At 46.7% G+C, this 25,045-nt stretch overlaps 1 protein-coding gene across 1 annotated transcript in view; it reads left to right on the top strand.

Moving 5' to 3' along the window:
- The window catches only part of ARFGEF2 (ADP ribosylation factor guanine nucleotide exchange factor 2), a 2,483,667-nt gene that overhangs the window by 2,275,214 nt on the left and 183,408 nt on the right, over positions 1-25,045 (top strand). The window contains exon 34 of the mRNA XM_044089932.1: positions 826-940. Coding sequence (XP_043945867.1) covers positions 826-940 — 115 coding nt within the window. The remainder of the gene's footprint in view (positions 1-825; positions 941-25,045) is intronic.

The raw sequence follows: 25,045 nt of genomic DNA, 5'->3' as shown, positions 1-25,045 counted from the left end.
GCAGTGTTATCTTTGTAAGGTTGGTATTGTGTTTTTTTTTTCCCTGACTGATATGGTTGTTATTGATACAGTTGATCTGCTTTGCTGTAGAAAGTCTGTTTCATGGTTTCTTTGAGAGGCTATAAGATTGAACCAACAATAAAGCAGACATGTAGAAGCAACAGCATCTTGCTCATGAAAGAAATAGTATGCTGGTGGGCTCAAGGAACTGTAAAATGAGCTTAGGTGATCTTAGCAACTGTCTGGAATCCTTGGTGTACTGATGCAGGAGTCTTTTACCTTTTCTGCTGTTACAGTGGGTGAAAGAAGAAGCCAACAAAATTGCATACTGTCACACAGACGCACCTTCTGCCCAACTGCTAACCTTCTTTGTTGTTTAAGCCCATATGTTCTTTTCCTAACATCTGTTACTTCCACAGCAGGTAACCGGGGAAAGGTCACACAGCATGGTCATCCAGGTAATTCATGTAATGATGTACACTGTGTGTGTAGTCTGTTGTGGCTGTTGGGTACATTTTAGATTGTGTGTGCAGTCTGTTGTGGCTGTTGGGTACATTTTAGATTTGCGTGTTTTATATACTCACCTAACTTTGTTTACTTTGCAGTTTTATGCCATTTTTTAAAGACGTGTGTGTGACAAAGGGTCCCTGATGTCAGGTTCCCCATGCTGTGAAATAAATAAACTAAAGTCAACTTTAGGTAAAAATTATAGGTGAATGAAGCATTAAGTATGTATAGTGTTGATGGAGCTGTATGCTTTAAAATGTGTTAGCAGTGTACGTGTAATGTTTCCGTGGATATAATCTGTTACTGATGTGTTTTCAGGACATTGACATTGACCGTCAATCGCTCAGTAGCATGGATAGGAATCCTTCAGAAAGGGGACAAAGTCAGATGTCCAACCCCAGTGATGAGACTTGGAAGGGCAAGTCTTATACAAGTAAGTATGTTGGTTCAGGACGTCATATTTTCTTAGAGTTTAAACAGATTACTCATTCCTTTTTTGTGTTATAGTGATTTTTTTCTTTCTTTCTTTTTCGCTCTTATCCCACACCACCATTGGGCCTCCTCAGCAAGCCCATTCATTCTTCAGTCAGAGTGAGAACCTTGTGGCCATTTGCTCCCTGACTAGACCTAGACCTTATTAATCTATTTGTTCACCACTGGAGCGGAGATGTTATTCATATGAAGGTCCACTCTCTCCCCATCTAACTTCCTCACTGTAGAGACGGTAGCATCTGCTTAAGCTGCTACCAAGCAGGTCCAATACATGTGTCTGTGCATGCACCCGAGCATGCTCTGCTGACTTGCTTGTAGTGCATTTTACACCAATGTAATAGCTACTATCAGCAGTACACAAACACTCCTGTTGTGGTTACTTTTGTACAGTAGGTCATATTACCTCTTTTTCTGTGCCCTGAAATGTCAAAACACCATCGGCTATTTACTTCCTTTGATCATCTCCATCTTTCTGTTGCAATTGAGTTTTGTACTGCAAGTTGTGCTTTCAGATGCAGGAACAATGCACATAGTGATGATGAAAAACATGGGTGTATACTTTATCATCTAAGGATGCATGTTTTATTTTTATCATAAAAATAATTTACATGTAAACAGCACAATCTGATGTTAATCTTCTTTCCATTCATCACTGATGGGTTCGGTTCCGAGCCCTGGAAACCAAGTCGGCCTTTTACCAAGCTCACGCCAGCCAAAAACTCTTGAGCTAAGCTTCTACCAGGAATGCCCTTCTCCCTGTTACTTCAGCTCTCGTTTGCTGCGTAGCCACGTTTCAGCCGAGCTCTCAGCTAAGTGGAGATTTATTTGATATTTTGTGTGAACAACTTTTCGATATTTCCTCTTTTAGTGAGCGATTAGTATTTCTAGTATTTTTTCTGTTAGACCTTGAGCTTTTCTTCCTTGCTCTACCCGTTAGTAAACTTTCAAGGACCATTGTTGGTATGGCCTTCTGTCCTTACCCTTGTGTTATTCCTTCAATACCATAGCTGGTATTTTTCTTCTTTCCTAGCCTGTTAGTGTTTTTTCAGTAAGACATTTCTGTTCTACATATATATATATATGTGTGTATATATATATATATATATATATATATATATATATATATATATATATATATAATTATATGACTGTGTGGCTTTTTTGATCTGTGTTTGACTTACTAGAACAGACTTGTTACATTTTGTCCTTAAAGTGTTTGCATGCGGTGTCTCTCTGTCAAAATGTCAGATAAGAAAGAGACTTCAGGGTTTAAGCATTGTACTTCATGTAATGGCAAGTTACCTAATAGTGATTCTCTCGATGATTGTGTATATTGTTTGGGGGTGACCCATCTTACGGTGCAACCTGCCTGTGACATTTGTCAGGGATTAGTCAATGCACTCTGAATGAGTTCAAAAATAAACTGATACTGAAAGAGTTACTTAAGTCTCCCTTTTCAGAGGCCATTTCTGCAATGGAGGTCTCAACCCCTCCTACAAAAGACAAAAAGAGAGGTCCCACTCAGTTCCCTCCCCACTCTCAGGTGATCATGGTAAGCCTGTGAAATCAAAGGTCCCCAAGTTGTCCTTGGAGCATAAATCTTAATCTACACCTCCGTCCATGTTTGCTTTGAGCATCTCGAAACCTAAAATACCAGCGTCAACTTCGGCACCGATCCTGCCTCTGGCACCGACGGTAGACCTCACTATGCCTACTGTGACTTTGACACCTGTGGCCACTATGGCTCAGGGAACACCTTCAATACCTTCATTTGTTATGATATTGGAACCTACCACTTCGGCTCCGAGTGTTGCTTTGGCACAGAGCGTTTTTTCGACCAAGTTGGGCTTGACTTCATTAATCCTGGTTTTGAAACTTGAGACATTGTTCCCGGCAGACCTTGCACCCTGGACCTGATACTCCCCTTCCGTAGGTCCCTTCCTGGGCCAGATGTATAGCCCGTTCATTGACTGACCTGACTCCCCGTCTGGAGTATGCACTAGATCCACCAAGAGCCTGTAAGAACACGATGTGGTGCATCTTGTGGAAAGCTGTTGGCAGCCAGGGGTATACACACACCTTCTAAGACCCATCCGGCTGCAGGACTTGAGTTGGTTTCTCCACGGATTCCTTCTTCCACTCCTCCTTTGACCATTCTGGTTCTGAAGCTTTCTGCTCTGACGTTCTTCTCTGAACCAACCACCTCGGCTCCTATAGTGGACCTCACTCAGGTTCCAGGTTTGCCCCTTTGGTCCTCGATTCCTGCAGAACCGATCCTTCCTCAGTCTGGAGATTGGGGGGGGGGGGGCGGGTGCCTTGGCACGAGGCACGGTTCCGTGTTTGTCTTCGGTCCATCCTTGGTGCCGGTAGCCATGTCTGCACCAATCCTGCTTGAGGTGCCATCCGTGGGGGTGGGTTCGTCAGAGCGGGGTGTGACCCCAGTCCCGAGGTTGTCTTTCTGGGTTCCGGGCTCCCATCCCTGTTTGGGTGGACTTGCTTTCCACACGATGGAGAGTGCTGTCACTTCTGCAAGTACTACTTTGATGTTGGAGACCCAGTTTTCACCCCCTGAGTTACAGCTGCCACAGACCACCTCCCTGGGGCACCGGGCAGAGAAGCCACAGGACACCCCTGTTCAGGGTACCCCTTCTTCCTAGTCCTCCTCAGAGACCCCCACTGAGGAGCCCCCTCGAAAGAGGACGTGCAAGAGGAAGCACATGGAGTCACCAGAGGAGTATTTAACGGAAGACATGGATTACGATGATGGTGAAGTGTCCCCACGATCACCTTCTGATGTCTCCTTCAGAGACATCCTGGAAATGCGAGAGGTGACTAGAAGCCCTCCAACCCTTCATATGAGGAGTCTGTGTTCTTACAAGCTTTCTGCGCCCAACCTTCTACCTCTTGGGTGACCCCGCCTGCTGACCAGCTCATCCAGCTCATCGTGTAGTGCAATTGGAAGAACCCTGATTCCATTGAGGCAATCACTCGGAAACCAAACAAAATTCTTTCCCCTCCTGAGGAGAACCCACATTGGTCCAGAGGGTTACCAGTCGATGCTATGGTGGTGGCGGCCATGAAAAAGGACTTGGCTTGGGAAAGTCCCGCTGTCCACCCGCCCAAGAGCGAGTCCTGGGCGGTATAGAGACTTGAGAAGCGAGTTTTTGCATCAGGGACCTTTGCTATACGGTCACTGAACTTTTTGGCACATTTTACAAGGCTCCAGAGGAACTTAATCTCCGAACTCTCTGGGACACTTCTGGATGCGCATTTGTGACTTCACGGACCCCTTCAAGTCTTCCTTTTTGAATGCTCCCATCGAAGCACGCTAGCCAGGTGCGAGCAAGACGGCAAGACCCTGTCAGCCATAGGCCTATGGTTTTCTAATCCTCAACGTTCCATCTCCAGGAATCAGAGGAGTGGGAAAATGTGGCACAAAAAATCTCAGGGTCCTTTCCATGCCGCACATGGTGATACCCGCAGGGGCAGAGGGGGTAACAATTCCAGAAAACGCCCTTACAGAGGCGGAGGAGGTCCTCATAACCAAGGCTCCAGGGACTCCTCCTCTGGACAGCCTTACCAGTGCTACTGAGGAGCATCTCGATTGCTTACCTCTGGAAGCAGTCGGAGGTCATTTTTCTCTGCACCAAGCTGCCTGGCAATCTATTACCACCGATCGTTGGGTGCAAAGTATACTCACCAGAGGTTACACCATCCCCCTTTCTTGTCAACCAAATCTTCCAAAAAAGCTTCCCAACGTTCCACCCAGTCAAAGGGAGGAAGCAGCTTCAGAGATAATAAAGCTGTCTCAAAACAGTCATCCAACCCGTCCCACCAGACCAATGCAGATCCAGATTCTACTCAAGATTCTTTTTGGTGCCAAAAAAGACAGGGGACTGGAGACCTATTTTGGATTTCAGCAGCTTGAACAAGTCTGTCACCCAGACCAAATTCCGGGTGGTCATGTTTCAGTCCATTCTCCCTTTTTTAAGGGAAGGCGATTGGATGTGCTCGATAGATCACCAGGATGCGTATTACCACATCAAAATTGACAAACGTTTCAGGAGTCTGCTTCACTTCCGGCTAGGGGACAGTCATTATCAATTTTGTACCTTGCCGTTCAGTCTCTCTACAGCCCCCAAATTGTTCATGAAGTGCATGGGCAGTGGTCACAGCTCATTTGAGACTACAAGGATTCTGGGTGTTTCCATATCTGGACGACTGGCTCCTCACCGCCCCCACCGAGCGTCTTCTGGTAACAGCACTGCATTATACACTCTCTCTGGCAAAAATTTTGGGAATAACAATACAAACAATACATTGTGAGAAGTCAAACCTTTCTCCTATGCAACAGATAGAATTCATTGGAGCAATTTTCAATACCCGGTCCTGTCTAGTGTTACTCCCAAATCAAGACTCCAGCAAGTGAGGCTCCAGTTCCGGGTGATACTCTGCCAAACAAAAGTTTCAGCAAAGGAGGTTCTTCAAGCTCTAAGATCCATGGGACAATTGCAATTCAGTCAGACAACATGTCAGTGGTTTGGTGTATCATCATGCAAGGAGGAGCCAAGTCCTACCCCCTGTGTTGCGAGACCATGAGAATTTGGCAGTGGGTGTTAGCTTCCAACCGCTTTCTGATAGCAATGCATATCCCAGGGAGCTCCAATGTAATTGTGGACAAACTGAGCAGATGCATCCTTCTGCCTCACTAGTGGTCCTGAGGTGGCGACAGAAATCTTCAACCACTGGGGCCAGCCTTGCTGCGATCTTTTCGCCTCCCCATCGAACAGCAAGTGCAGTAGTTGTTTCACCCTGTTTCTCCCAGAGGGGGAGTCCCCGAGGGATGCTCTGATCCACAGTTGGCCCATGGGACTTCTTTACACTTATCCTCCCATTCCCCTGATTTCACAGTTCCTAAAGATAGTGCTTCAGTTGAGATGCAAGGTGATCCTCATAGCCCCATTCTGGCCTCGACAAGTTTGTTTCCCCTTCCTTTGGCCTCATCTAGTATACCCGCCGTGGATTCTGGACCCTTTTCCAGATCTGAGTACTCACCCCCAAGGGTTGAGCCACACGAATCTGTCCAGTCTCAAGCTAACGGCTTGGTTTCTCCACTTCCGTTAGTTGCCAGGCAAGCTAATCTCACCTCACCTGTTCGGGACATCATTCTGGCCTCTCATAAGCCATCCACCAGAAGACTATATCAGGATAAATGGGAAAGGTTCTCCATCTGGTCTAAAGATAACATGCTAGACCCGTATTCGGCTCCAGTGACTGCAGTACTGCAATACTAGGCTAAGGTTTTTTGATACTGGAGCCTCTGCCTCTACCGTACGAGTATACCTGGTGGCGATTTCTAATTTCCACAATGGTATAGATAGCACCCCTCTCATCTCCTTATGTCTATGCAAAGCCTTTGTCAAGGGAATGTCTCATGTCAGGCCTCCTGTCAGACAGCCTGCTGAACCATGGAACCTCACTATAGTTCTTCAGTCTTTGACTCAAAACCCCTTTAAATCCACAGCGAAGTATGACGTAAAGTTCTTGTCTGGAAATCTTTGTTATTAGTAGCCATCACATTAGCCAGATGGGTCTCTGAGCTGCAGGTATTGTGCATCAAGAGGCCCTATCTGGTCTTCCATAAAGACAGAGTATCACGCCGGATGAACCCATCCTTCCTTCCCAAAGTTGTTTCTGATTTTTCCATTAACCAGACCATTGATCTACCAGTGTTCTTTCCAAATTTTTCCAGTAAAGGAGAATATTGCCAACATTCCATGTATGTACATAGGCAACTGAGATTCTACTTAGACAGGACCAAGCCTATCCGTAAGTCTGAACAGATTTTCATCTCCTTTTCTGGGCCTAGAATGGGAAATTCTGTTTCCAGGGTTACATTATCAAAATGGCTAAGGGACTACATACTTTTATCTATTCCCTCACAACATAACCTATGCCAAAGGTTAAAGCTCACTCCACTAGATATATGGCAACATCTGTAGCTTTCCATTCCAGGGCTTCCATGGATGACATTTGCACAGAAGCCAGTTGGGCTAAACCTCATACCTTTATCAATCATTACAAATTGGACTTAGTCTCCAGAGGGAGAGCTGCCTTCAGCTCAGTGGTACTCAGGAATATTCTTCCATAAGGGCCACCCATGGACCTCAAGGTAGCTTTGGATTCTGTCCCATCAGTGATAAATGGATAGAAAATTAACAACATCAGATAAAGAAGTTATGTCTTACCATAATGTTCCATCTTTGTTGTTGATCTTCTTTCATTCATCACATCCCACCATCCTTCCCCCACCAAAGGCTCCTGGGGGGATGCTTTGGGTCCAAGTGGTGTCCTAGGATATTTGGGCAGAACTGGCCTCAGCTTTACTTTATCTCTAGCAAACTCAATCTGAGGTAACAGGGAGAAGGGCATTCTGGGTAGAAGCTTAGCTCGAGAGTTTTTGGCTGGCGCAAGCTTGGTAAAAGGCCAACTTGGTTTCAAGGGTTCGGAACCGAACCCATCAATGATGAATGAAAGAAGATCAACAACACAGATGGAACATTATGGTAAGACATAAATTGTTTTTTTTTGTTGTTTTGTTTTACAGATGCATGCTTTCTATATGTCTAATTTTATTAACCTAGTGAGTTTCCTTTCCTTTTTTTTTTTTTTTTTTTTTTTTGGATGAAACATTAGGCACATTTTGGGGGTTGATGTATATTCACCTGTTCTCAGTCTCATTCACTTTGTGCAGGAATGTTTTGCAAATGGTTTTTGTTCCAGTAGCACTTGGGTAGTTAAAATATCTTATGTAGTGACATCCTTCCATATTATTTCCTCTTACACTGTGTGTCACAAACTGTAACATCTTTTATGATCTGATGTTCTCCTCCCACTTTCAAATCGGTATCCTTACTCTGTAATATGATTACCTTGATAAATTCATAGGGTCTCCTTTTGGCACTTGTCCTTTAAAAAAAATCATTCTGAGCCAGTTTTCTATGTAAAACTGATGTCTCTTTACTAAAAAATGAACAGCGTAATGCTGTGATTATTTGTGCACCACTTGCAGCAGCTTTGTATACAGTAGTGGATAAACAGGCAGCCTGATAGAAGGGTTTCATACATAGCAGTTCTGTATTTTGTCTAATCAGAAGGTCATTGTAGTTGCATGTAAGAAGTGATGACTCTGTGGTTGTTAATACCTTCCTCAAACTTTTTCTGTTTTCTATTTTTCTAGCTTTGTTATGCTTGCTTCCACATATATTTTTTAGGCAGTATCCCACCATCCTGCCATGCCATTTAAATTGGAGATTACTGTTTGCTTCATCAGTCATTCTTTCACTATCACTTTACATAGCTATTTACCTGTATTGCTATGTGTCTTATACATGTAACAGTATATTTATGTGCCATGGACAGCAGGACAACTGTTCAACAACCTAAAGAACGCTGTAGAGCTGATGAACAAATGTCAGAGGTGACTCCCATATGAGCTGACACTCTGTCAAGATGAACAGGGAAGCTTTAGAAGTTTAATATATATTGTTTTCATCATATAACAGACACATGGAACAGTATTACTGCAATTTCTGAATAGGTGGTTTGTTCGTAAACAGTAGCATGACATAGATGTAATGTAGTTCCAGGGAAGGGTTACAGAGTGCATTGCTGTACACTGAGAAGTCACAATACTGCTTGTCTGTAGTCAGAGCATGTGTGCTTCTTTAAACAATATGCAGCTCACACTGCCTCAAAGGAGGCAAAGGAAAGCAGTGCTCAATACCAGCTTATTTTCTGCATTGAGCGAGTATACGATGCATTGCCTCTTGAGGGAGGAGGGGACAGGTACAACTAGAACATTTTACAAGAGAGCTTATCTTATAATTGAATTCTGATTTGCAAAAGATAAGTGGTACATGGTCACCTAAGACTGCAGGTAAAGTAGGATGTTCTTTGTACCAGCCAGCTTCACTGAGTTTTGGGAGCCTTTCAGGCCCTCCAGCTGCAAGGAACGTGCAAAGTGCATCATATAAAAAGCAGTTGCAGCACCAATTAGTTAATTAGTAACCAATTAGTTATCAAGTAGTTAATAAAGATTGCATTTCCTTCTTCATTGTCTGGTCCCATGAGGTGTTCTTTGAGAAACTCATTTTGGCTAGAAGTTAGAGCCCTTTCTGCTTGAATTTTGACAGAAACAAATGATGATTTTAATTAAAATATTTCAGTGTAGACTTCCAGCAGCAATTGTAGCAGAAACTCCGTAAATATAATAAGTCTACAAAGCCAGGTTTTGAAATGTTCTCTTAGAAACATCTCTTAGGAAGCATAGCTAAGAAAAGATGCTGTCAACCTGTCTGCATCTTGCCATGACTCTACAATGCTCATGTCATCATTTTTGCTTTTCTAGACATTATAAATCTTTTTATGCAACCTATACATAGTCTCCTTTTCACTTGTGCAGTATTCATTACATTAGGGATCCCCTCCCAAGGGCGTCCCGATGTCCGGCCAATATATCAAAACCTTTAGATTGCTTTGAGGTATGCCATACATCACATGTATGCTTTGTGCAGTGTAGGGCATAAAGGTGATGTCCAGACGTGCCGTCCTCATAACTTCTTTGCTGCCAGTCCAAACACCATTGCATAATCTTCAGTCTGAATGTGCTTTACATTGCTGGTTCGCCAAGCCATTGCAGACATGTGCTTCATTGGAGTTCTTTTTTTACTTATCCTTTTTTATTGTTGCTTGTAGGGTTTCATATCATCCTAGAAGGGTAGTAAATGCCAGTGTGGGAGACAGAGTCTCCATATTGACCACCTTTACCACTGTCTTTTTTTGCTTAGGTGCCTCTCACAACCATAAGTCCTGTTCATAATTCAATAAGATGCTTCCAAAATCTTGTTGGTAACTCCATTTTGGCCGAGACAGCATTGGTTTCCTCTTCTACTGCATTTAGACAAAGGCAGTCATCACAAGTTACCCCACAGGGTGGATCTACTCACAGAGAACAAGGGATCTCTCATCCATTCCCACCTCTCCACTCTTCAACTGTCACTGTGGGTGACAGGTTCTTGATTCCACATGGACACCTTTTTTCTGAGGATGTGCTTAAGGTCCTGCAGGAGACCAGAAAACCCAATATTGGGAAATCCTACTTATTCAAATGGAAGAGGTTTTCTGTTTGATGTCTTTCTTGTAACCTGGATCCACTTTTGATGAATGTTCCTTTGATTCTCTCTTATCTGTGTGAATTTCTGAATGCTGGGTTGGTTTATTCCTCTGTTAAGGCCCACTTATCAGCTATATCTACTTGTCTGCCTTTATGTCATCCTTTAGCTTCTAGGTTTGAGGCTAAATTAATTCCTTAAAGCTGTCCTTCATGTTAGACCACCCAGAAAGCCTGTTCCTCCTCCCTGGGATCGTATTATGGGTATGTAATTTTGGAAAAATTGACTTGGGCCTCCTTCAGAGCTTGCAGCTTCGGTTTCCTTGTAGCATTGCTGGAAGATTGTTCTTTTCTTAGCCCTTGCTTGTGCCAGACAGATATCTGAGCTTATGTAGCATGTCCTTCTTTTTGCAGTTTCTTAAGGACAGTGTGTCCTTGTGTACTAATACTTCTTTTATGCCCAAGGTGGTGAATGTCCATTAATCAGTGTATTAATTTACCCACTTTTTCCCTTCTCCGCAATCTACCAGTGAGAAGGTGCTGTATTCATTGGATTTGCGTAGACAATGCAGATTTTATTTGGTTAAGACTAAGACTGTTAGGAAGTCTGATCACCTCTTTGTTTCCTTTCATCCTGGGTCCTTGGGATGAGCTGTATCCAGGCAAACTATTTTTTTATATTTCAAAAACTATTTCTTTTTGGTATTCCTTTTATAGTAAGAGCCTTCCTTATTCCGTTAAGGCTCATTCTGTAGGGCTGTGGTTTCTTCTCCTGCTTTAATTCAAGGGATTGGATACTAACTCTGTTTTTGAGGCAGCTACCTGGACTTCTGTGGATACATATGCCAAGCACTACAAGTTGAATGGAATCTCCAAAGCTAGAGCTAGTTTTGCTAGGGCCATCCTTCATGGGTTCCTAGAGGGCTCTTTTGATCCTTCCTCTTCCCTAGTTTCCTCCTGAGCTTTGGCACTCTCCCTAATGTAATGAATACTGCAGTAGTGAAATGGAGAGACACAATACAGTTGCATAAAATCATACCATAATGATAGATGCTATTCTCCTCTCTGTTGCAATATTCAGTCCCTCCCTCCACCCCCTGGTCCATTTCTCTTCTGGATGTATTGACTACCTTTTCTTTTCCTTGGATTGGTGTTCCTAATGAGGCTGTCAGTTTTGAAGATGGTACGTGTGGACATTACCTTTATGCCCTATGCTATTCAAGGAGCATAAGTGTGGCATAAGTGTGACTTATGGTGTGCATTAAAGCAAAATAAAAGCTTTGTTATACTGGCTTGATATCAAGCCATCCTTGGCAGGAGATCCGTAATCTAATGAATACTGCAGCAGTGAAGAGAAGGATATCTACCATTATGGTAAGATTTTAAACAACTTTACTTTTTATAAACTATCATTAATCAATTGATTAGAAAAACTCAAAGTAGGATCTACACCTATTCCCATGTCCTTAAATGAATCTATAGATCTGATATTGTCAATTTTCATTCACTCTTCAACAGTTGGGTTTGTGTCTGACCTTTGGATCTGAATCGGCTGCTTTTTACAGCTCTCGGATACTGCAAACACTTGAGCTCCTCCCTTAGCCATAATGATCTAAACCCTACCATACTTCAGATCTTGTTTGCCACCTTCAAATACAGACATGGTTACTGTTAGCTCTCGAGCTTTACTGTTTTCTGGTTGGATAAGTGAGCAGATTGTTTTTTTTCTCTCTATCTTTATCCTTTTTTCTGTATATCTCATTTATTCCTTAACCTACACTTAGCGAAATTTAAATTATCATTGTTGGTATGTTTTTCATCCACTTTACCTTTACCCTTGTGGTAATTTCTTTAATTACCATCGTTGGTAATTTTTTCTCTTTCTTTCTTTCCTATTTAAAAAAAAAAATAGTGTTATATGGCTTTTTTAAGATTGCTGAAAAAACTTCTGGTTTTAAAAAATGCAAAGAATGTGGGCATAAGATCCCTCTGTTGGATGCTCATGACTCTTGTGTTTATTGCTTGGGCCCGGCACATTTAAAGGATATCGTGATATTTGCAAACCTTTTAATTCGTGGGCCTTAGTCGATTGCAAGAACAAGCTTAATTTCAAAGGTCTTCTGCCTAGGACCTTCTCTGAAACATTATCTGGATCTCAAACCTCCAAATCAGACTAAAAGGAGACCAGAATGTGGCCTTAAGACCCTTCTTGATCCTCCACTCTGTCTTCTAATCCTGCCATTAAGCCAGCCCATAAAATTGATCAGATCTGAAGACTAAATCTTCAGATCTGTGTGCCTCAGATGCCCGATCTGTTTCATCGAATCCAATACCTTCGGATATGAAACAACTCCCTCAGACCCGGTATGCGTCCTCTCTCTGGACCCTTTTCCTTCCTGACTGCCATCACTTTTTTAAAAGAGATGCTGCCTTTCTAGGTCCCCTTCAGTGGCCTCTTCTAATTACTCCAGGAGCCCGACAGAAGCAGATGTGGATAGGATGATGAGGACGTTTCTGTCAGCACAGATTGATTGCAGTTCTCCTGCCTCCTACCCCTTTATGTCCGGAGACCTTTACCAGTGACACTCCACCCATCGTGGCTCTTTCTCTAATCCGACCCTTGGCTTCAGAGCCTTTGGATCTGAGTCTTCCAGGACCATTTGTATCGGATCTGAAGATTATTGTGTCTTCTGCTCTGATGCATTCTCTGAGTGTACCAGCCTTGAGTGTGTCTGAGCCGTAATGTCATTGTCGGATCCGACTTGTTAGAGTTGACTACGATGTTTTCAGAGCCTCTGCCCCTCAAAGCCTCAGAATTGGACAGCTGAGCTCCACCCTCTGCCTTGTGTGAGCTGCCTTTGGGTCTGAGGGAGCTGACAGTCCAGAAGGATGTCTTCTTGGCAGTATTGGCCTCCTCCTGTCTGGAGTGTTCTGCCTTTGAGGTGGTGGAGCAAGTGTCCTGCTTTTAGAGGATGACAATTCTACACCCCCCAGTTCTTCCTTCTGAATACGGAATAGAGATAATCTGTCCATCCCCAAACAGGGAATCATGGGCGTTGGATAGATTTGAGAAGTGTGTATATGCTTCAGTAACCTTTGCACTCAGGTCACTGAATTATTTGATGCAGTCTTGCAGCGGTTAGCATTGTCGCCTCACAGCTAGAGGTTCTCTGGTTTGATTCTTGGCTGGGGTGCCTTCTGTGCAGAGTCTCATGTCCTCCTTGCACTCACGTGGACTTTCTGCAGGTGCTACAGTTTCCTCCCACATTCCAAAGGTCTGGAGCGTTTTTCCCCAGTCGTCCGCTAAAAATGGGTTCTGTCCCAGTCAGACTTTACTGTTAACCAAATGTTAAATAAATAAATATTTGGCACATTTCACCATTTTTTAGAGGAACTTGATTAAAGAACTTTCCAAATCCCTCTGTGGGACCATTACTTCTAAGTCACAGAGCTCTCTTTCCTCACAAATGGATACCCTACAGTCCACCACAAATTCGTCCATGAGGCTCATTTTACATGCAGCAGAAGGTACCTCAGGGGCTTCGGGTTCAGGCATTTTCATTAGGATACATGCCTGTATGTGCTTGTGCAATTTCGAGGAGGCCTTCATGTTTCCATCGTCAGTGCTCCCTTTGACAGAAGTTCTTTGTTTGGCCGTAAACTTAGGCACACTTTCCAAGTGTGAGCCAGATGGTGAGACCCTGTCTGCAGTAGGCATACATTTTTTGACTCCTCAAAGAACCTTCTCTAGGAATCAATGAGTCAAAAAATTTGGTTCAGAAAGTTGCAGAGTCCTTTCCATAATCCCCATAGAGATGGTTCCCCTGGGGCAGGGGGGCAACTGTAACAAAAGACACCAACCACACATCAGAGGAGGCCCACAGAACCAGGGATCCAGAGATTCTTTCTCTGACAGACCCTACCAGTGCTCCTGAAAGGAGGCCTGATTTTCCATCTCTGGAGATGGTCGGGAGTCATTTATTCCTGTACCAGAGAGTCTGGTTAGACATTACAAAAAATAGATAGGTGCAGAGGATTATTTACAGAGGTTGTATAATACCCTTATCTGAAGTAGTTACTTCATTTGTTCTGCAACCTATGGGTATCGGATCCGACAGCGTTACTAGCTAAAAGATCCGAGCTCCTAGCTCCTCCCCTTTACCCATAATTCCCTGCTACATGCTGCCTTTCCCCAGATCGAGTTTGCCGCGGCTGAAAGAGAAGCTACTTGTGAAGAGCTCCTTAGGCTTGGGTGAGATCGTTTCTTGTCAAAAATTAGACTAAAAGCTTAATTTTTTGTTAGTGTGTGAGTGTTTAGTCATCGTCATTGTGAATAAAGTGGTTTGTGATAGGAGCGCCTTCTTCTGTTTGGCTCATTTTTCTTCAGTTTGGATTTTGGTGCTTGTTGAGAGTTATAGTCTTAGTTTTAAAATTTTTGTGGTAATTATTAGTTTGTAGTCGTTGTGTTTGTCCCACCCCTATAGTGTCTGGGTGTGTTACTGTGATGGCTGAAGGGCCCAAAGCCGTCTTTTCTAAGTGCACTGAGTGTGGCCATAAGCTTTCCCCGGCTGATGGCCACACTCAGTGCATATTGTGTCTGGGGGTGGCCTACCTGTCCACTAGTTGCCAAATATGTGCAGTGTTTAACCCCCGGGCCATCAGGGATAGGAAAAACAAGTTGATCTTGGCGGGCTTGTTACCGCAGGACACTTCTTCTTCCTCTCCCTCTAAGGCACAGGTTACTACCGCAGCCCCTATACCTTTAGGTCCCCCCACACTGCCTGGGACTCAACCTCCCTCAGCTGCGCAGAGTTCAGGGGACTCGTCTGCCTCTTCCAGGGAGAAGAAGCATAAAGACAGAGAGACACAAGAGTCATAAAAGGAGGCTGAGACTCATCCCTCAGCCCCACCATCTAAACTCTCTAGTCCTTCCATGAGGGCCTCTTGATCCTCTCCCTCTCAGCTCCATTCGCCTTGTTTCTCGCCGGAGGAGGAGGACCGGTCTCCCTCTAGGTCGTCGAGGTGGCCCTCGCGGCCCGCCTCGACGACATCTTCTAGGTCTACAAGAAGCCTGACTGACGCGAACATGGATTTGGATGATGCATCAATTTCTGCAGACCCAGATGCAAATGGGGGTGCTTCTGCCTCCCCCCCCCCTCAGGGGGGGAGTGCAGTCCCCCTTTTTGCTCCGATCACTCCTTCTCCAACCCGTTTTCGGGTTTTGGAGTCATCGGATCCGGGCCCTTTTGGAGCAGGGGTTTTGTCGGCGCCGATAGCTCCGGTAGCTTCGAAGCCAACTGTACCCTTGAGCGTGTCGGATCCTAGCTCTCGGGGCCGAGAGCCGAGCGTCGGATCCGTAGGGGTTGGTGTGTCTTCAGCTCCCTTCAGGTTGGAGCACACTTCCCTCTCGGATCCGACTGCTTCAGCTCCGACACTGATCCCTGCTTCGGAGCTGAGGAGACTACTTTCGGAGCCTGGGGAAAGCGGCTCCCTTCGGCTTTTGAGGTAGTGGAGAGGGTTCTGTCGAGGTCTTCCAGATCCCCGATCCGGGCGTCGGATCCTCCCGCTCCCCCTATGCATCTGGGTCTATCCTCAGTCATCCGACCATTGGGACAGCCTGCTCAAGCCCTCCAGTTAGTTCCCTTAGAGGAACAGGACCCTGTAGGTGAGCCCTCCTCGGATAGTCCCACCAAGGAGGTTCCTCGCAAACGGAAGTGTAAAAGGAGGCACCTGGACTCCCCCCGAGTCCCTCACGACAGGCACGGATTTGGATGAAGGGGAAGATTCCCCAAGGTCACCCCCTGAGGATGTCTCCTTTGGAGACATCATGGAAATGTTGCAAATTAGAGGGGGTTGGTCTGCCAAAAAACCTTCCTCGGACGAGTCCGTGTTTCTGGAAGCATTTGAGGCAGGCCCGTCTACCTCCTGGGTGTCCCCTCCGGCTTACCCCCGGTAGACTTAATTACTACCAGGGCGTGGAAGGAGCCTGACACCGTGGAGCCAATCCCAAGACAGCCAGACAAAATTCTTAGCCCTCCCTCAGATAGGCAGGCCTGGTCTAAGGGTTCACCTGTGGATGCCATGTTGGTGGCGGCTGCCAAGAAAAAGGAACTGGCGCAGGAGAGTTCCTCGGTCCACCCTCCGGATAAGGAATCTCGGGCGTTAGACCGCATTGGGAAGTGAATGTTTGCTTCAGCTACCTTCTCGGTAAGGGCGCTGAACTACATGGCACATATTATCAGGCTACAGCGAGACTTAATAAAGGAATATGCTGCAGCTCACCCAGAGTCCATGACGGTCGAGGACAAGAAGACCTTCTTGACTCGTATGGCCACTCTGATGTCTATCTCGAACACGGCTATGCGGCTACTCTCCCATGCTACGGAGGGAGCTGCTAGAGCTAGCGGAGCCGGGGTCGTCTTGAGGCGTCACGCCTGGCTCTGCCTTTGCGATTTCACAGAACCCTTTAAGGTGTCCTTCGCGAATACACCCTTTGACGGTTCTTCGCTCTTTGGCAAGACCGTACGCGAGACTCTGGTCCAAAGCGAGAAGGATGGGAAGATGCTGTCTGCCGTCGGAGTCCGCTTCTCTAATCCCCAATGATCCTTTTCGAGGAATCAGAGAGGACAAAAGAAGATGTGGTTCCGGAAGTCTCAGCAGTCCCGTCCAGCTTTGGACCCCTCATCCTTCAGAGGCAGAGGAGGACAAGGTGGACGCCGGCCCAGAGGCAGAGGGGGGCCGCATAATTTCGGGTCCAGAGAACCGTTCTCGGATAGACCCGGCAACAGCCCTGAGGGCTTACCCGACTGTCCCTCTCTGGAGGCAGTCGGGGGCGTTTGTTGGAGCACCTACTAAATTGGGAGTCCATCATGATGGCTCGATGGGTGCTCCGAATCATATCCAGAGGTTATTCCATCCCCTTCCTAAATCTTCCCCCTCCCATGAAGCGCCTCCCCGATGTCCCACCCGATCAAAGGGAGGTGGCAGCTCAGAAATTTCGAAGCTACTAGAAAAAAGGGCCATCCAGTGTCCCCCCCCCCAGACCAGTTCGGATTGGGCTATTACTCCAGGTTCTTTTTTGGTGCCAGAAAAGATGGAGGACTTGAGACCGATTCTAGATCTCTCTTCGCTGAACCTGTTCATTCCCAAAGAGAAATTCAGGATGGTCACTCTTCAATCAATTCTCCCCCTCCTTCGGGAGAACGACTGGATGTGCTCCATAGACCTCAAGGATGCGTACTACCACATTTTGATGAACAGACGATCCAGGAGGTTTCTCCGCTTCCGGCTGGGAGACAGTCATTATCAGTTCAGGGTTCTTCCATTCGGCCTCACCTCAGCCCCCAGGGTGTTCACCAAAGTCATGGCAGTGGTTGCAGCCCACCTGAGACTCCAGGGCATTCAGGTCTTTCCATCCCTGGACGACTGGCTCCTCACCACCTCCAACAGGCCTCAACTGTGTGTTGCCCGGGATTATGCTCTAACTCTTGCCCAGAGTTTGGGCGTTTCGGTAAACCTTCAAAAGTCCTTTCTTCACCCTGTGCAAGTCCTGGAATTTATAGGGCCAAATTGGACACTTGCATCTCTCGGGCCCTTCTAACTCTGGACAGGGTGAACAGTTTATCTTATCAGGTATTAGCCCTCCTTCAGAACCCGGCTCCTTCAGCAGTTTTAGTCCTGAGAGCACTAGGGTCTATGGCGGCAGCAATCAGTCTTTGTCTACACGCACAGCTATGAATGAGGATTCTGCAATGGACCCTCCAGGTCCAATGGTGTCTATTACTACATCCGCTGAACACCCCTATTCCATTGAGCAGGGCTTGCAAGGACTCCCTCCTCTGGTGGCTTCACTCAAGGGAGCTGCAAGAAGGGAGACCCTTTGTAATACCCCCGCCCCGAGCCACGTTGACCACGGATGCTTCTCACCTCAGGTGGGGGGGGGCATTGTTCGGGCAGAACCGTCCAAGGCACGTGGACTCCCTTAGAGACCGCTTTGCATATCAATGTCCTAGAGATGAGGGCAGTGCTTTTGGCGTTGCAAGCTCTCCACGGCCTTCTCCCTCTAGGGACTATTGCGGTTCAAACAGACAAACACAGCAGTAGTCTGGTACATAAACAAGCAGGGAGGAACCAGATCTTATTCCCTTTGTCGGGAGGCTATGAGAGTTTGGGAGTGGGTGATATCCACCAACCGCTTTCTGGTAGCGACGCACATTCCGGGTCAGTCCAACATTCTGGCGGACAAGCTGAGTCGTGTGATCCTCACACCGTACGAGTGGTCTCTCAAACCATCAGTTGCGAAACAGATCTTCCTCAAATGGGTTCTACCTTGCTACGATCTTTTCGCCTCTGTCAAACACAAAGTGCAGCAAGATTTTCGCGATACTTCCCCCACCAGGGGAGAGCCCCAGAGATGCTCTGGTTCATGCTTGGCCACCCGGTCTCCTCTACGCTTATCCCCCCCTTCCTCTTATGACGAAGTTCATTCAGAAAGCACGTCGGTTGGGGAGCAAAACTATCCTCTCAGCCCCATTCTGGCCTCGCCAGATCTGGTTCCCATATCTGCGGTCTCACATGTAGTTCCTCCATGGATCTTAGATCCCATTCCGGATCTGATTTCACATCCTGCAGGATTGCACCCCCTGAATCTGGTAAACCTCAAGCTAGCATCTTGGTTGATCCAGTTCCACTGATGGCAAGGACTCCCGGCATCTCGTCACCAGTAAAGGCCATTCTGGTGGCGGCTCACAAGCCTGCTACCAGAAAAATTTACAGTAGTAAATGGAAGCGTTTTTCTATCTGGGCTAAGGACAAGGGCTTAGATCCCTTTACCGTTCCTATTCCGACGATTCTTGATTTTCTGTCACATATTTTTCATCAAGGAGCAAGTGCATCTACAGTTAAAGTACAATTGGCAGCCATTTCCCATTTTCATGTGGGGGATGGACGGGGATCTTTAGCTTCTGCTAAGATATGCAAAACCTTCTTGAAAGGCATTTCTCATTTGAAACCACCAGTTAAGACTGCGGTCCCACCATGGGACTTAACTCTAGATGTTAAGTTGTCTATCTCGCCTTCATTCTTGCTGGATGGGTTCAGAGCCGAACCTCGGCTCCGACTCGGCCACTCTAAAAGCTCGAGAGCTAGTTCCACCGGCTCGAGGCTCCCCTATATCCCACAATGCTAGGCGGTAACTCCTCAGATCTCGTTTGCCGCTATAGCGATCGAGGTGCTCTTCCAACCGGCTCTTCAGGTTAGTTGCTTTAAAACAAAGTTTAACTAAGATAGACCCCCTTTAAGTTAGTTTTTCTGTATTAATTACTTATTTAGGTAGTTTCTTTACCTTTCCCTTGCAATTTCTCCCCCTTTTTTTTCCAAGAACTTTCAAGAGTTCTTCCCTTAGGCCTTTAGGCCCCGTCCCTCCCTCCCTTCCTAGTAGTTGGAGTGACTGTGTTTTCTGTAGGGAATTATTTAATTTAATTTAATTTAATTTAGTTTAATTTTAGTTAGTGTAATCTGTGTGTGTGTGAGTGATTACACTACCTTCTTTAGAAATGTCTAAAGAATCGAAGGTCTCAGGCTTTAAGAAGTGTGACTCGTGCTGTCAGAAGATGTCTCTGACAGACGGTCACACTTCTTGTGTATACTGCCTGGGACCTTTGCACCTGCAGGACTCATGTGCTGTCTGCCTTGGTTTCAGCCCTAGAGTCCTGCAGGAGCGAAAAAATAAGCTTATTTTAAGGGGCTTATTGAAGCCTGAGGGTCCCCCGACTCAATCTTCGGGGAAACCCTCCAAGCCTACCAGACTGTCGGCTCCTGTATCTGAGTCGTCTTCGGGGGCTTCGAAACCTGTTCGAATATCGGCTCCAGCTGGAGCCAATGATTCTCAAACACATGTTCCCACTATTCCCTCGGCTCCGTCAGGAGCCGAGGTAGTCACTGCTGAGTCGGCTCCGATAAGGTTATCGGAACCGACTTCTAGAAAGAGGTCCAGGTCACCATCTATCGGCTCCGTTCATTCGGCTCCAGCATCTCCATTGTTGTCTGAACAGAGCCATAGATCTCACTCCTCTAGGTCGTCGAGACTGTCAGATCATGACCTTCAGAGGGTAGTGAGTCGACTTCTTAAGTCCGAGGCACTGGCCCAAATGCTTCAGAGCCCGACTCAACAGTCGATGGCTAATCCTGTCACTCAGAATGTTCCTCCTCTGACTCTCTTGAGTTCGGAGCCGGGGCAGCTCGGACCCGAGACTGTGGGTGCATCGGAACCGATACCTTTGTCTTCGGTGCTATCTTCTGCTCCGATGTCTTCTTTGGAAGAATCTTGGCGCCGGACTTCCCTCGTCGGCTCCGAGGGGGCGAGTGGCATCGGACCCTTGTCTGACCCCGCTCTCCCTCTCACAGCTTCGGCGCTGGTGAGTTCGGCTCCGACATCGACCTCGGAGCCATCACTGTCGATGCCGGGGGAGGTTTTCAGCTTTTCGGAGCGGAGACCTCTGGCTCTGCCTGACAGGGGTGCCTTCGAGGTCATGAGGAGCGTGTTGGAACCTGGTTCAACCCCACAGTTGGCTCCATCTGCCCCTCCCTCCACGGTGCCTGCGGTGATTTCTTCTCACTCCCTCATCCCGGATCGTAGAGAGCCAGCTCCTCAAGTATCCCCAGTGGGGATCTGCTCCTCTTCCGAGGCCTCTCCTGACCCGGTAGGAGAGCCCCCTAGGAAGAGGCAGTGCAAGAGGAAGCACATCGACTCCCCTGAGTCTGTCACCTCTGACACTGATTTAGAGGATTCTGAAGGTTCCCCTCGTTCCCCCTCTGAAGATGTCTCATTTGCAGACATCCTCGAAATCTTAAAACAGAGGGGGAATTGGCCAGCCCTCAACCCTTCAGAGGATGAATCAGTGTATCTTGAGGCATTTGGCTCTCGCCCTTCCACCTTGTGGGTGTTCCCTCCCTTTGACCCCCTCATGGAAGTGGTGGCGAGGAAGGTCTGGACGGCTCCTGACTCAGTGGAACCCACCCCCAGGAGACCATCAAAATTTATCACTGCCCCCAAAGACAAAGAATTCTTGACCAAAGGCGTCTCTGTTGATGCTATGGTGGTGGCTGCAGCCACCAAGAAGGAGCTTGCTGATCCTTCAGTGCCTGTTCATCCTACTAACAAGGAGTCTAGGACTATGGACAGGTACGGGAAGTGGATGTTCTCGTCAGCGACCTTTTCTATGCGCTCGCTGAATTACCTGTGTCATTTCACTCGTCTCCAGAGGGATTTGCTCAAGGAAGCGAGTGAAATGTTAAAGGATCCAACAGCTGCGGGTTTTCAGGATAGGATGAACTCTCAGCTAGCGACCCTCAACTCAGTAGCTAACTCCTCCATGCGCCTTCTTTCATACGCGGCGGATGGGGCGAGTAGAGCGGCAGGTACAGGTGTGGCGTCGGCACGCCTGGATGCGGCTGTGTAACTTTGCGGACCCTTTCAAGGCGTCCTTCACTAACTCCCCTTTTGATGGATCATCCCTCTTTGGTCCTCAAGTGAAGGAAACCCTGACTAGGTGCGAGACTGATGACAAGACTCTCTCTGCCGTCGGAGTCCATTTTTCTACTCCTTCTAGGCCTTACCCCAAAGGCCAGAAGGGGGGAAAGATGTGGTTCCGCAAACAACCACAAGGAGTTTTGCCTGACGCACAGAGTCAGTTCCCCCCTAGAGGCAGAGGGGGGAACAATAATAATAGACGTCGTCCTAGAGGCAGAGGGGGCCCGCAGAATCAGGGCAGTCGAGAATCCTTCTCTGACAAGCCCTTTCAGCATCCCTGAAGTGTTGCCTGACTGTCCACCTTCGGAGGCAGTCGGGGGAAGATTATCTCTGTACCCAGAAGCCTGGCTTTTCCTTACTCAAGACAAATGGGTACAGTCTATCATTTCCGAAGGCTACAAAATCCCTTTCTTTCGCATTCCAAAGCAGTCCGGAAAATCCCTTCCAGACGTTCCACCCAGTCAAAGGGAGCAAGCAGCATTAGAAATTTCAAAGCTGCTAGCAAAAAGAGCTATTCAACCAGTTACAGCAGACCAACAAGGATCCGGAATATACTCCAAATTCTTTTTGGTTCCAAAGAAAACAGGGGACTGGAGACCTATTTTGGATCTCAGCAACTTGAACAAGTTTGTCAAGAAAACAAAATTTCGGATGGTCACACTGCAGTCCATTCTGCCCCTTCTGGGGCGGGACAACTGGATGTGCTCTATAGATCTCCAGGATGCGTACTATCACATCAGAATGAACCAACGCTCCAGGTGATTTCTCCGCTTCAGGCTGGGAACCAGTCATTTTCAGTTCAGGGCCCTGCCCTTTGGTCTCACTACACCCCCCCCCTGAGTGTTTACCAAATGCATGGCAGTGGTCACCTCTCAGCTGAGACAACAAGGATTCCAGGTGTTTCCATATTTAGACGACTGGCTCCTAACAGCCCCCACCAAGCATCTTCTCCTTCTTGCCAGAGACTACACCTTACACACGTCAAACACTAGGCATTTCAATAAATTACGAAAAGTCTGTCTTGTCGCTTTGTCGTGTTATTACCTTCATAGGCGCAAATCTAGACACAGTCAACATGTCAGCCAGACTCACAGAGCAGAGAATAGCAGACATACACAGACAAGTCTCTCTTGTCTTGCAGAGCAACAAAGTCAAAGCCAGACTGATCCTGAAGGTCTTAGGGATAATAGCGGCGGCCATCCCTCTTCTACCATTAGCTCGCTTCCACATGAGAATCTTACAATGGATGCTCTTCACACAATGGTCTTTCCAACGACTTCCAATGTCCCATCCTATTCGGATAACACAATTGTGCAAGAATCATCTCTCTTGGTGGATCACATCTCCCCAGCTCTTCCTAGGGAGACCTTTTGTTCCTCCCCTTCTGGTTGCTACATTGACAACAGACGCCTCCCTGATCGGGTGGGGGGGGGCATTACTAGGGCAGGACGGTCCAAGGCATGTGGCAACCTTTCGAGTGCCACTTGCACATAAATGTCCTAGAGATGAGAGCAGTGCTTCTAGCGTTGCAAGCCTTACAAGACTCTCTTCCCAAGGGAACTATAGCAATTCAGACAGACAATATGTCTGCAGTGTGGTACATCAACAAACAAGGCGGAACCAGATCTTACCCCCTATGTCGAGAGGCACTCGGACTGTGGCAATGGCCGATTTCTTCTCAGCGGTTTCTGTTAGCAACGCACATTCCCGGGAAGTCCAATGTGATTGCGGACAAATTGAGCAGAGCTATACTCATGCCTCACGAGTGGTCTCTGAAGAATTCAGTGTTGGAGAAAGTTTTTCAAAAGTGGGGCCGGCCTTGCTGCGACCTTTTTGCTACTCCCCAAAACAGCAAGTGCGACGATTTCTTCACCCTCTTTCCCCAACCAGGCCACCCCAACAGAGACGCTGTAGTCCACGATTGGCCCCGGGGACTTCTGTATGCCTTTCCACCCTTCCCACTGATATCTCAACTAATTCAGAAAGCTTCCATGATCCTCATTGCCCCTTACTGGCCTCGACAGGTTTGGTTCCCATTTCTTCACCGTTATCTGTTGGAGCAACCCTGGCATCTGGACCCAGTTCCAGACCTGACCCATCAGTCGGGTCAGTTGCACCGCTCTCCCTTCTCTGAACCTCACAGCGTGGTTTCTCCAATTCCAACTTTAGCCAGGCTTCCTCTAATATCTCACTCAGTTCGTGATATTTTGATAGCCTCTCATAAATCCTCCACTCGGAAGATTTATAATAGTAAGTGGAAACGTTTTTCCTGTTGGGCACAGTCAAAGGATATAAATCCTTTCACTGCTTCTATTCAGTCTGTTTTGGATTTTCTAGCCGAACTTTTCCACTCAGGTTCTTCTCCGTCCACCATCAAGGTTCAATTGGCGGCTATATCTAACTTTCATGTCGGTGTCTCAGAGTCTTCCATTATGTCTCACAAGCTCTGCAAAGCTTTTCTAAAGGGAGGTTTTCTCCTCAAACCACCTATCAGGGATCCTCCTCCTCAATGGGATCTCAACTTGGTTCTGGCATCCTTAATTCTTTCCCCCTTTGAACCCGTGGCTTCATGCTCAATGAAGTTACTATCTTGGAAAACACTCTTTCTGGTAGCTATCACTTCAGCTCGAAGAGTCTCTGAACTCCATGCTCTGTGTAGTCGACCCCCTTATCTATTGTTTCATAAGGATAGGGTATCTTTACGTACTAACCCATCCTTTTTGCCTAAGGTAGCTTCACCAGCAAATTTGAATAAAACCATTGATCTTCCAGTTTTCTTCCCTAACTATTTGAACAGATCAGAACAGAGATTACACTGCTTGGACGTTCATCGCCAACTTAGGTACTATTTAGACAGGACCAAACAATCCAGGAAATCCGATCAACTGTTTGTGTCCTATGCAGAAGGTAGAATGGGCCTTCCAGTTTCTAAGGTGTCTCTCTCTAGATGGCTTACTTCGTTGATTACCCTTGTTTATGAGATCAGACATCAACAGCTGTCATCCAAACCCAGGGCACATTCGACTAGAGCTTTAGCCACATCTATAGCTTTTCAAGACAGACTGCCTATTGATTCGATTTGTTCTGCAGCTACTTGGGCTTCTCCCCTTACCTTTATATCTCATTATAAGTTGGACTTAGCCTGTAGAAGCCGAGCCAACTTTGGTTCCACTGTACTCAAGAGTCTGTTCCGATAGGCCACCCGGGACAAGGTGCTAGGGACGCAGTCCCATCCAGCAAGAATGAAGGCGAGATAGACAACTTAACATTTAGAAGTTATGTACCTACCATAACGTTCCATGTTAGTTGTCTTCTTCTCGCCTTCTTTCTTGTGTCCCACCCTC

This window comes from Protopterus annectens, chromosome 12.part0 (genome assembly GCF_019279795.1).
Source record: "Protopterus annectens isolate FY-2018-M chromosome 12.part0, PAN1.0, whole genome shotgun sequence".
Classification (NCBI taxonomy): domain Eukaryota; kingdom Metazoa; phylum Chordata; order Ceratodontiformes; family Protopteridae; genus Protopterus; species Protopterus annectens.
Note: the sequence above shows the minus strand (reverse complement) of the source record. Positions and strands in the feature narration are given on the sequence as shown.